We start from the raw sequence: 13,515 nt of genomic DNA, 5'->3' as shown, positions 1-13,515 counted from the left end.
TCAGAAACTGCAAATCTACTGGGATTTTCATGCACAACCATCTCTAGGGTTTGCAGAGAATAATCCAATAATATATGCAGTTAGCGGCAGTTCTGTGGGTGCAAATGCCTTGTTGCTGCCACAGGTCAGATGAGAATAGCCAGACTGCAGAAGAGCATATCTGAACGCACAACACAGCCAACCCTGAAGCGGATGAGCTACAGCCGCAGAAGACCACACCGGGTGCCACTATTGTCATATAAGAACAGGAAACTGATTACTGATTAGCTACGATTTGCACAGGCTCACCAAAATTGTACAATAGAAGATTGGAAAAACATTGCCTGGTATGATGAGTCTCCATTTCTGCTGCGATATTCGAATGGTAGGATCAGAATTTGACAACAACAACATGAAAGCATGGATCCATCCTGCCTTGTATCAACTGTTCAGGCTGGTGGTGGTGTAATGATGTGGAAGATATTTTCTTGGCACACTTTGGGCATATTAGTACCACTTGAGCATTGTGTCAATGCCACACCTGCCTACCAGAGTATTGTTGCTGACCATGTCCACAACTTTATGACCACACTATATCCATCTTCTCGGGGGGCTACTTCCAACAAGATAACGCACCATGTCATAAATCGCGAAACATCTCAGACAGCATTCTTGAACATGACAATGAGTTCACTGTACTTAAATGGCCTCCACAGTCACCAAATCTCAATCCAATAGAGCACTTTTGGTATGTGGTGGAATGGGATATTCGCATCATGGATGTGCATCTGACAAATCTGCAACAACTGCATGATGCTATCATGTCAATATGGACCAAAATCTTGGAGGAATATTTCCAGTACCTCATTGAATCTATGCCACGAAGGATTAAGGCAGTTCTGAAGGCAAAAACGGCTCCCCCTGGTACAATTAAGCTGTACCTAATAAAGTGGCCGATTAGTGCATATGTATACATGTTTTAATTAAGTACATCTTGAATTATTCCATTTAGGTAAGATAAACTATTAAACAAAATAAAATAAGAGAAAATAAAAGAGAAGAAATACAAATAGAAAGTAATTTTCCCCCCAAAAATCCCAACTACTAAAAAAAGCTAGTCCATGATACTAAAATATAATAAAAACCAGCAAAAACAACATACAGGTAGTGCATAAAGGATTTTAAAAGCAAGACATATTTTTATGTGAGCATAAATCATAGAAAACTTTCTACCATGACGGAAAAACAAACATACACTGTAATAAGCAATTAGTAGACTTTACTTTGAAAAAATGAGTAAACCTGTTGCCTTAAAACTATTAAGTAAATGAACTATGTACATAAAGTAAAGTCAACTTAACAGTTCCAAGTTACAACAGGTTTACTCACTCTTGTATACATCTGCATGTGTGTGTGTGTGTGTGTGTGTGTGTGTGTGTGTGTGTGTGTGTGCGTGCGTGCGTGTGTGTGTGTGTGTGTGTTTTAAATGGGCCGATCTGCTCTGTGTGAGAGTTTTTGTCTTCGTATGGAGCACTTCACACAGAAAGGACCCATTCACAAACACACACTCATACCTACTGAACACTAGCACCCATTCAACAAATGCCCACTTTAACTGTTAACACCCATTCCAGCCAGCAGAGGGAAACATCTGCCATTGTTGACGCGTTCTGAAACACTATGCTAACGGAGAATATACAGCATTAATTATCCAGGAGGTTGCAGCTTAGTGTGGGTGGTGTGGCAGAGTACATGTGGCTCAAGTAGTTATATTGCTCTGAGTCTGCCCTTTAAGACATAATTGAGATCTTACAAATGTGATTTCAATATCATTTTAGATGTTTCCTTTAAAGGAAACAAATATTTGACAGAGCAGTTTGAGATTTAAACAGCAAGATTGATGTGGATAGCACTGCTCAGATTATTTGGCCTAATTTGTTGAGACATTTCCATATTGAAATTTGTATTGTAGGCTTTTTGCAAATTTCTGGTGTCCTCTGAAACTCTAGACAAGAGTGACTTTTCTTTTTCTCAGACAAAAAATAATATAAATAAATAAAAACATGCATTGTCTCTATTTTCTCTTCATTTAAATTCATAGCAGTATGAGAAAGACAAACTAGGTACAAGAGAAATTAGGTACTATCTTGTAAGTAGACAGGGTGTTTATGATGAGCTTTTTTTACTTGCTGCAAATTAAATAAATATCAACTCTGACCTTAGAGATCCACTTTTTCTGTAGAGTTTAGCTCCGACACTGATCAATCTCACCTGCTTGAAGAAATCTAGGCCTACATCTGAAGGTTTACGCAGCTGACTTGATTTCGTGCTTTACTAACACCATTAGTGGACAAATCGATGTTCACACTTTATAGTTATGGAAACTAGCCACCAGACCGATCCCCTGAGAACTAAATATTCCACTCTATCGGCAGGATCTCTTAAGTAATGGATGATAGTCAACAGAAACATCTAGGGCAGAACTCGACACCATAATCAAAGCTATGTTTTTGTTGTGTGACATGGGTTATGTAATAACAGAGAAGCAATGTAGACAGTGTAAGTCATGTGACTGAAAGAGTAAAAAAGAAAACTAAATCATTGACAGTATGACAGCAAAGTCGCTTGATATATATCATCAAGGCTGAGAACAGAACAGTGCCAAAGGTAACTGCCGCTAATATTAGCTTTCGGTATGTTTATGTACTGTAAAACTTTAAAATAGAGTGTTGTCAGTGTTTCATATGGCATGTATGTATTTTCCAACCTACTCTCACAGGGAAATGTAAGTATATTATGCTTTGTCAGTTTAGTGGCTAATTCAAATGAATTTGTACGAGTTCAGTCATATAAAAGTGTATGATTTTAAAAAAGAGGTACCCAACCCTGCCACTAAAACCAACTGCCATTAGGGGATGAGCAAATCGAACTAAACTGTATGAATGAGATTGTATGAATTCATACAAATTAGCCCCTAAATCAAAAACGTATGAATTTCCGTGAGATTGTGTTGGTATTTCCTGGTAGTTCATATTGTGCTGGGTAAGACCCCAGGTAACTTACTTCCTCCAAATGCTGTTTTTAATGTTAAAATCTATCGCTGTTCCTCCAGTGCAGACACACAAAAAAGAGGATACCTTTGCAAGAGTCTAAATTATCATATGCATATGTTTATATGACAAAACATGTCTTTTTCACCAAAGACGGTCCATAGTGACTCCCTCTCCTGATCTGGAGTCTATCTTCTCTGTCTCTTCGAGGCCTACTTACTCTCTTTGTCTCTCTCTCCCTCCCCCTGTCTCTCTCTTTCTTAGGTAACTTTATTTTTACATTTAAGCAATTAATATCATGTTTTTATCATTTCAAATTTTCTCATTTTACAGTTATTTGTAATAAATTCAGTTGTAACCATATAGAATTATTGTCAGTAAATAATTTCATTTTCAAGTATTCGGTGATTTACTTTTGACATCAATGCTTATTTGCTCCATATTGCAATACAATACAATCACATAATAGTAGTTTTAAAAATGTGGACTTTTACTTTCCCTTGAGTACATTTAGTGCAGTATCTGTACTTTTACTCTCACAACTTTTCTTCAAACTACAGTCACTACTTTATTATTTCTTGTTTATGGGAATTAGAAAAATCAGTCCTGTAATTCCTGTCCAATCAAATCACACATAGAAGGTAAATTGCATCATAATGAACTATTTCAAGACATGTGCACTTTACATTGCAGCAAACTGTTTGGAAGCATTAAGTGTCCAAGAAGATGTTCAAAATCTTTGCACGCATTGACCCAGAGACTGTTTAAATCAGGGATGCCTAAACACAGTCCTGGAGGGCCGATGTCCTGCAGATTTTAGCTCCAACTTGCCTCAACACACCTGCACGGATGTTTTTAGAAAGCCTAGTATAAGATTGATTGGCTAGCCCAGGTGCGTCTAATTGGGATTGGAACTAAACTTTGCAGGACACCGGCCCTTCAGGACCGAGTATGGGCACCCCTGGTTTAGATGCATGTTACTAATGAGAAGATGATGGATATTTACAGTATGATGACCAAAATGGCCTTAAATACCCAGCAGGTACAAGACGTCAACATGCCGTCAGATTGAAATTGTACCCTAACGTCTTGGAGACGCTGCATTTTGTTTGGAAATGAAAATTGGGCTTATAACAGAACTCAACGTCAGCCCAATGTCAATGTCCAATGTCCAACCTAAAACCAACCAAATATCAACGTTTAATGATGTTACAGCTTGACGTTGTGTCAATGTTACCACTATGATATCTATCAGACAGACGTTGAATTTTGATTGTCATAACTGATGAATAAATGTCAGTATTTGACATCAATAGGATGTTGGTTTAAGATGTTGGCTTGACATTGGATTTTGGTCACTTTTTAACAACCTAAAATCAACCAAATATCAACATCTTTTGATGTCATTATTGGACATCAAAATAATGTTTTCCCTAGACACTGGCTAGAAATTGAATTTTGGTCACCTGACATCACAACCTAACTAAATGCATCTACAGAATGTTACGTCTACACACACATCCACAAATTACATGTAAATGCATCAAATTTTTAACAGCATAATACTCACTACTCACTACTCATGAGTACTTTAAAAATTGCTACTTTTTACTCCTACTTTGAGTTATATTTACAACAGGTATTTTCACTCAACGCACACTACATTTTTAGGCAAGTAATGGTACTTTTACTTAAGAATGCTTTTTCAGTACTCTTTCCTCTACTGCTAATTAGTGAAATTGTACCAAAAGCAAAATACTTGGGTCAAAGATGTGTTTTGGCAGTTAAAATACACAATTAGGGGTCTGCTTAGATGCCTGAAAACAAACGTTTGAAAAAGAGTATCAGAGTGCAATTTATTGAAACAATACAGTTTTTAGCTAACACTGTAAGTCTGTCTATTCCACAAGCCAGTAGGATGTTCCACCCATTATTTTAGCTTTAAAAAGTGACTCTGCCATCCAAATGCAAAGCACAGTAATTACAGATTTGGTCAAAACTGAGTTAAGGTCTGAAACAAACTTTGACATCTACCCTATTTTGTGATATAGTTTACTAGTTCTAGTTTCTCCCAGTACAGAAAAATTATCTACTCACAACATTTTAAACTATGTAGCGTCAAAGGTTTAAAGGTTTCAGTGTTTGAGTAGTCACTTCACTTTGCCTTTGTAGGGAACAACTGGGCTGATGTGCATAATACCTTTTTTAGTCATTTTCACAAATCTGTGTGGACATGGGTCATTTTGACAAAGTTGCCATCTGTACACAAAACCTTCCAAAGGAAACACTTCTCAAATTGTTTTACTAGCAAACCCTTAAAATCTAAATGACCATCAAAAACAGCATTTAGACTTTTAGCTCATCTGTGACAGAATTGAAAGCACAAGTAATCCCTACAGTAAATAACTTGATTAGCTTCAACAACTTTGTTTTTATTAAAATTAGCGCTAAACTCTGTAGGAAGGTGGACCTCAAGGGCAGGAGTTGAGAACCCTTGCTTTAAATATATCAGTTTTAACTCTACAAGAAGAAATGTTGAGTTGTGTAATGTCTGTACCTTTACTGTTCTCATCCCAGCAGTGGCAGCTCTGCTCTGTCTGTAAGGTTTCGGACCCAGTGATGGCCCATGTGAGCGAGATGGATCTGAGACACACTCTGCATCTCCCACAATTCCCTTTTCTGGGCTGTATCCCGTCACCCTTGCCTCGACCATGGATGTGAACTTAGCTGCGGGAAGAGACTGCTGCCTTAGGTACTGCAGCACATTAGGGGAAGCGCTGAAAGAGGACGAGATGTCCTGGGAGATGGGGAGAGAGGAGTGACGAGTGGGATCAGCCGACACACTCCTCTCCAGCAGCTTTGGCAGTTTGAGGCGCTCCAGAACAGCCTCGCTGATGGTGAATCGCTGGGCGTAGCGATGCAGCACAGCTGCTGCCTCCTCTGGTGTGCGAGCCTTTCGATAAGCGTCATGCAGCTCCTGTTCACGACGCTCCCTTGTGGAGAACAAGATTATTTTAGTAAATGTAAGCTAAAACTATTGGTCAAAAAACATTTTAGTTAACTCAAATAAAATTAAGATTTACAGTAAAATAAAGCTAAAACTAAACAGAACTCACAGCAACCATTGAAAGACCAACTGAAATAAAATATTAAAAGTCTAGAGAAGTGGTTTCTAAAGTGGAAAGACAATAACAGAGGGTCGCTTGGTGATTTCCAAAAGACAAATAAATTTGATTGAATTTCTATTAGAATGACCATATTGATCAATAACCCAAAGATAAAAATAATAGTTAATAGACAAAAGCAACAACATGCAAATAAAAAAGCCATCATCCTTTCAATTTTTTTCATAGGATTGTGTGTTCATGTTAAATTAACAACACAGCACCAGGGTTAACTTTCTGACACCGTTAGAGCAATTATATACATTAAAAATAAATACAGGCCACAACTGACCATTGAGGATGATCTCTGAGTGGTGGTCCCCAAAATTAAATCTACAACAGATATGGGCTGAAAACATTGTGCCCACCACTCTCATTAGGTGAGGTTAATATATATAACGACTACATAACTTATAGCCTATGGTTGTTAGACTGTTGCACTTTTTTTGTGTCATCAGCATATTTGCTACTTTTTGACTGCTATTTGTCTTTATCTTTATTTTTCTATATAAACATAAAACTTGTTCATTTGAATTTCCTGAACATTTTCTGAATTCTTCTTTTTTATCCTTTAATTCAACGCATATGTATGGTTTTGGGTTCAGTGTTTGTTTAAACAATTATTTTATTTGCTTTACTATAAGGTTTGCACAAGAGATAATGTACTGTAAAGTGTGCAAACATTAAACTTTGCTCTGGTCAAGACTGGACTTCTGATACACAAGATCTACTAAAATTAAAACTAACAAAACCATTAATAAAATTAACTAAAATAAAACAAATTTAAAGCCAGTTAAAAAAAAGTATTGTAATAAAAACGCAAAACAAATTATAACCTTGGTGGAGAAAGGAAAATAACATGCAAATGACGCCACCTATTGCTAGGCATTTTATTTCACCAATAATAAGTACTATTATCTACTATCATTAGATTAGATCCTTGCATGTATTCCAGCGTGTAGACTGGCTGTCTGTACTTTGTGACGTCTCTGAGTGTGCTGCATTCATTTATGAGAAAGACTTATTTCAAACCAATTAGTGTGCTCTACTGCGCTCTAACTTCATTAATATCCATGATAGCTTCGAAGACTGTTTTTACCTGATACAGTGTTTAGACAGCAGAGAGACGCCACGTCGAGTTACCAAAACAATTGAAAGAAAAACAAGAACTGTTTGGAGACATTGGTCGTCAGTGTTGCGTTTAAAGAAGGTGCAACAAAGGTTTTGTTATCATTTTCCCGCTATGAGAGCACAGCTGGACTTACGTGTGGACAACAGTGCACGTGACACGTGGCACAAATCCGTTTGTATGGAACATTTTTACCCGAGAGCTTTTCGCATCTGGAAATGGTGAAATCCGGATTTGCTCCTCGGCTCCAGTTGATGTTGATTGTCCTGTCTCTACAGATTTGGTAAGTGTGTGTGATCAGTGCCCTTTGTTTGTTCATTCAAGGCAAAGTTTGTTCTTATCGTCAGCTGTACTCTTTCTGTTTTTAAAGAAATACCTTTGTCAAAATGATTTTCTAAGTTACTTAGTTTACAGTATGGTAATATCACTACAATAAACACTTTAAACTATTACCGTCATGTTGAATTTTCGCTGCATTTTGTGACAAGATAGTCTATACACACACGGCTTTCTGACACTACCCACTGAGTGCATTTAAGTTACTGAGAAATGCGGACGTTTTTTTTTTTCTCTTATACGACGTGCGGTCTCAAACATTCCACAGTCACTGTCATTAAACGCAGTCACTGTCTTTCTCCTCTGCGTCTGTGTGTTAGTTTTGCCTCGGCGAAAATCAGCGCATGCCCAAATGAAAATTAAAATTTTTTTTCAGAATCCTTCCCTCTTTCCCTCCCTTAACACTCCCACCTAAACAGAGCTATACACGCTCACTTTTCTGACTTTTTCCAAACTAGAGGTATGAAAATACCCTGCTGAAACAGGGGGGTTTCATGGCCCTTTAAGGGATAGTTCATCCCAAAAAAACATTCTGTATCCACTCGTCACTTATTCTGAACTAAGTTTCTTTCTTCTGTTGAACACAAGAGAAGATATTTTGAAGAAAGCTGAAAACCTGTAACCATTGACTTCCATAGTAGAAAAAACAACAACTAAAGATCTTTCTTCAAACATTCTTCATTTATCCTGTGTTCAACAGGAGAAATAACTCCTAAAGGTTTGAAACCCCTCGAGGTTGAGTAAATAATAAGTAAATTATTTTCATTTTTGTGTGAACTGTCCCTTTAAATCAATGTTTCTCAACCACATTCCTGGAGGACCATCAACACTGCATGTTTTGGATATCTGCTTTGTCACACCCACTACAGGGCTTTCAGTCTCTGCTAATGATCTGATGATCAGAATCAGGTCGGTTTGGTTAAGGAGACCTGGAAAATATGCAGAGCTGGTAGTCCTCCAGGAACTTGGTTGAGAAACACTGCTTTAAATGACCAAATGCCACCTGCACTGTTGAGATGTATATAATGAGAACATAAGTGTAAAAGGCAGACATACTTCTCCTCTACTATTTCTCTGTACGTCTTAATGCTTTTCCTTCTCTGTGATCCTCCATCTCCACTTAGCAGTCTCTCCATCATCTTCCTCTCCTCTTCTTTTTTGATCAGGTCCTGTGACACGCTCCTCCTGCGACTCTTCCATTTGGCCAAATCCTGACACACAAATGCACACAACTTACACACTGTGATCCGAACACCAGAATTAACACAAAACACAACAAATGGTGGAATCCGCTTACATCCTGCCAGTGGTCTTCTTCCTCTTTCAGCTTGTTGTACTGGTTGTGCATGAGCTCGTGTCGAACTTGACTATGTGGTGACAAGTCTTCCTCGCTTCTCATGTCAATCATGCTCACGCTCCTGTTACACAGAGATTACAACTCATTCAATTAATTGTCATTTAAACAATTAAGGCAAGATAATATTAGTCAAATTAAACAGTAGGTGCAGTCTTTATTAAGTAACCACTTAAAAAGCACGACCAGTGAGTCAAAGTGAGCATTTACAGTGTAATTAGGTTGAATTTGCTGCCCATAAGCCATGCATCCAAAGACAGAAGGCCAGAACGGAGAACATATAGAGAAAGACATTTAAAAACAACCACCAAATTTTTATTATTATTATAGATATTGTAAATCGTTTCGATTATATAAGAAGCATGCTTGTGTTAATTAATGTAGTATATTTAAGTACAACTTGATACCTCAAGTGCAGTTATTTTAGAAAACATAAGCAACAAAGGGACAAAAAGGTTTTAAAGTGTGTCTTAAATTTGTGGTGTAAAGGGTTACGTTGTGATAGCATCCCACTCGATAAGCAATACAGCCACATTACAGTGAAATTCCTCAATATTGTAAGTGCTGAATGCACATGCAGACATTAGACGCTGTGTGTGGAAAAAGGGCATCCCATAAGAGGGTTTTTCACAAAGCAAAAGAGACTTACTCTGGATCATCAAACACACTAGATGAACGGCTGAATCTACAACAGGCGAGACAAAAAAGCACAAACACAGTGATTTATAAGGGAACTAATGACCGAAATATTTATTCAAGCTTAGATGATGAAGAAATTGTGAAGAAAAAAAATTTCAATGTCATTTTCTGCAAATCTGACTTTTCCCTCAGAATTTGGAGTTTACAGTTGTAGTAATGGCTTTATATATACACCTTTTTTCTCAGAATGGGCCAAATCAAAGGTTACTGTGGGCCAACTTTGGCCTGTGAGCCCTAGTTTGGGCATTTCCGCTCTAATGAAAGTTTAGTTTCTTGCACTGACAGATCATTTCATTAATCTTTCCTTAATCTCCGTAAACTCATTCTTTAAAAAAGTTACCTACATCACATATAGCCTATTCTTAAACTAAGTGCCCTGAAACTTAAATTTAAAAGATTTAATTACTTAAAAATGACTTTTATTTATCTTGTGTGTTTGAATTTCTCACATGCTTTCTTCAAAAGTTGAAAGTTTTACAGTTATACAAGACAGATAACATAATCATGAAACTTCCTGTCATTTTACTCTTACCACCATGTTATACTGTTGAAGAAGGAAGATGTGATCTTTTAAGACATCTATTGGATACCATAACACCATGTGTTTGACAGATGCCAAAAGATAAAGGTACAAGTGATAAAAGCTCTCTTTCTACAGGTATATTCTTCTTAAAGTTATCTTGGCTTGTTTTATAGGGATCCTACTTCATAAGAAGATCCAAAGAAAAATAATAAAGTCAGTAAGTAAGCTTTTGTCATGCAGTACAGTAAAACACTTTTATTTGGAAAGTATGCATGGTTTTAAACAAGCATGTAATACAAAATGTGGCCATACTTTATTATAATGTAGAGTTCACTTTTAACAAACCATTAATAAGACTTTTAGCTCACTGAATGACTAATTAGCTGCCTATTAATAGTTAATAAGGTAGTAGTTGGGGTTAGATTTAGGGTAGGATTAGGAATGTAGAATAAGTTTGTACTGGGTGACGTAGGAGCGCAGCAGGTAGTGCTGTCGCCTCACAGCAGAAAAGTCACTGGTTCGACCCTCGGCTGGTTCAGTTGGCGTTTCTGTGTGGAGTTTGCATGTTCTCCCTGCGTTTGCGTGGGTTTCCTCTGGGTGCTCTGGTTCCCCCACAGTCCAAAGACATGCGGTACGTGTGAATTGGGTAGGCTAAATTGTCCGTAGTGTATGAGTGTGAATGAGTGTTTATGGATGTTGCCCAGAGATGGGTTGCGGCTTGAAGGGTATCCGCTGCATAAAACATACGCTGGATAAGTTGGCGGTTCATTCCACTGTGGCGACCCCAGATTAATAAAGGGACTAAGCCGGAAAAAAAAATGAATGAATGTATAAATGAATAAGTTTGTACCTTATAAGTGCTTATAAACATGTAATATCTTGATAATAGGCTCATAATAATATCAAAATCAAAAAATGGTTCTGAGATATTGAGCTTTAAAGTTTTGGCATTCCAAATAGCAAAACAATAACAGTTCTATAAATACTCTTAATGTAAATTATCAAAATGGTATTACATTTGAAAAAGGGGGAAAAAACAGGGCAAATGCAGACAAAACCTTTTAATTATATTTCATGTTTAAGGATAAATATTTTTTCTTGTTCAAATTAAGCAAACAAGGCTGTGTTGAATATTTTATAAATAAGTGCAGCTGTTAATTTTATGTTATTAATATGGTAATGTTTATTGAATTTTACCCTTTATATGAACTTCATATATCGAATTATGTCCCATAAATTAAGTATTTGCCCTTCAAGGCTTTAAATCGAATTAAAAGACTTTAAAAGAGACAATGAGCAAATGAGTTTAATTAACACTGAAACATGTTTCACTGACTATAAATACACAAATAAAAATATTTCACATTTAATATATACATTTTTGATAACTGTTTCTTTTTCAACAATGTCAAATTTAACATTTTATCTCAATGTCAAAAAATGCTTCTTAATCATCACATTTCCACACACATCTTTTTAGTTTCAGGTTTCTTTTCAATTTTGTGTAGTGTAAAATTATTTAGTCGACTTTAGTGATTTTAGTTGACTTTAGAGATTTTGTGTTCCTTTTTAATTTTTCCCACTGTCAATGGAGCAATCCAGCGAAATGACAAGGAAAGCTGATCCTGATTGAACCTTTTTTTGTTTTTTTAAATAAAAAGACTTAAAATGTAAACAACTTATTCAAAAACATCACATAATGTAAACAAGTTGTTATTTCATGAGAATATGTGAATAACTCAATTTTGACAAAAATGTCAGCTAGAACCTTATAATTCTAAGGTGACGAAATATAAAATACACATTCACAGAAAGAAGAAGACATCAAATAATACTTAAAATTGCATTGTTCATCTACTGTACCTCCCTTTAAATAGAAATACGTGTCTCACACTTTTGTGAAACCTAAAATATGTTGCTCTGGGTATGTTTCGTTGCACATTTCAGACGACAAAACCACTAAAGGGGTCTGTTTACATTTACTGTTTATTTAATGTACTGTTACTGTTTATTTAATGTTTCAAATACACATTCTTCTTGTACATGACCACAAAATAGCAGGCCTTGTCATACAAATCAGCTAGACCAGCCAATATTGTTTCAAAAGCACAACACTGTACAAGTGAGCTACCGAGCAAACTGACCATACCAGATTAGGTGAGGCAAATATATTCAGTTACAAATCGTATTTATTTGGTGGTGTGCAAAGAACTGCATGAAAATTATTCTTTATTAATGTATAATATATATCTGAAAATACCATTAAAGTGAAAATGAACAAAAGTTGTTGGCATCATACTGCACTAGTGATCTTTTTACCTAAAAACTGCAGTCAAATGTATGTTTAAGTAGGTTTTGGCAGTTACACAAAAATGTAGGCTGAAGCCCTTATTTCCAATAAAACGGTGTTGAATCTACCACTTATCATAAAGTCATAAAGAGTCTTAAAGAAGATGAGAAAGAACAACAAAAAGGTGAATCATCAAAGAGAAAGCCAGCCAACACTCTCAAACCTCATCAGGACTGATGGGCTCAGCTTTTAAAGCACTGAGCTTTGTGTCAGCGAAAGTGTGGCCTGCGGTCTCACCACAAGAAACACACAGACACCAAAAATACAGGCCACCCAAACAACAAGTCAATTATAAAGCCCAAAGTATTCCGTATAAATGTAAATATGAGTCGGGTTTGCTGCAAATCCGTCCAGCAGAAGAGACCAAAGGAAACATAACTAGATCTGAGAGACTCCACAGAAAAAACAAAACAAGAGCTTAAGTTGGACGCAACTCTGTTTATCGAGGGATCATGGTGGAGATAAGCCTTGAGTCTTTATTGTATTATTGTATACCTTTGAAGCGAAAATGCTTCAGTGTATTCTTTCTAGACTCTCTATTAAGCCAGATATCTACAAACACAAATTTTGTAAAAATTGTCAGCCTACGGCACTTGAAAATATTGTTAAAGTTAAATGAAGAATTATTAAAGTTATTCACATGGTTTTTAACATTAAAAACAATAAACATGTGTATTAATGCATTGCGGCTAACTCGCCTTCATCAGGGTTTCAATATACAGACACATATATCAAAGCAACCCACAGAGCATACAGCAATGAAACAGCACTATTGCAGAACAAACAAACACTATCTCTTCTTACTGTCTACCTTATCTATTCACTGACTGGAAAGCTCTCTCTCTCGCTCTCTTTCAGTCAAGCTGTAGTATTATTGCATAGCTGTATGCCTTTTTAGGACAGAAGAACACTTTTATTTCATCTTAACTGG

The 13,515-nt window shown here is 36.5% G+C and overlaps 1 protein-coding gene across 50 annotated transcripts in view; it reads right to left on the bottom strand.

The window, feature by feature from the left end:
- The window catches only part of limch1b (LIM and calponin homology domains 1b), a 207,495-nt gene that overhangs the window by 29,596 nt on the left and 164,384 nt on the right, over nt 1-13,515 (bottom strand). For 31 of the 50 annotated variants that reach the window (XR_015507245.1, XR_015507248.1, XR_015507247.1 and 28 more), the window contains 3 exons: nt 8,956-9,076; nt 8,715-8,869; nt 5,587-6,022 (listed from right to left, as the gene is read on the bottom strand). Coding sequence is in view for 38 of the 50 variants with exons in the window: in XM_087281245.1 (XP_087137371.1) it covers nt 5,587-6,022; nt 8,715-8,869; nt 8,956-9,076 (712 nt within the window). In the remaining 12 variants the exon portion in view is untranslated. Of the gene's footprint in view, nt 1-5,586; nt 6,023-8,714; nt 8,870-8,955; nt 9,077-9,661; nt 9,698-13,515 lie in introns of all 50 variants that reach the window. The other 19 variants (XR_015507250.1, XR_015507253.1, XR_015507251.1 and 16 more) reach the window with 1 other exon arrangement.

This window comes from Danio rerio, chromosome 14 (genome assembly GCF_052040795.2).
Source record: "Danio rerio strain M-AB ecotype USA chromosome 14, GRCz13ab, whole genome shotgun sequence".
Classification (NCBI taxonomy): domain Eukaryota; kingdom Metazoa; phylum Chordata; class Actinopteri; order Cypriniformes; family Danionidae; genus Danio; species Danio rerio.
This window is presented reverse-complemented; position numbering and strand designations above follow the sequence as displayed.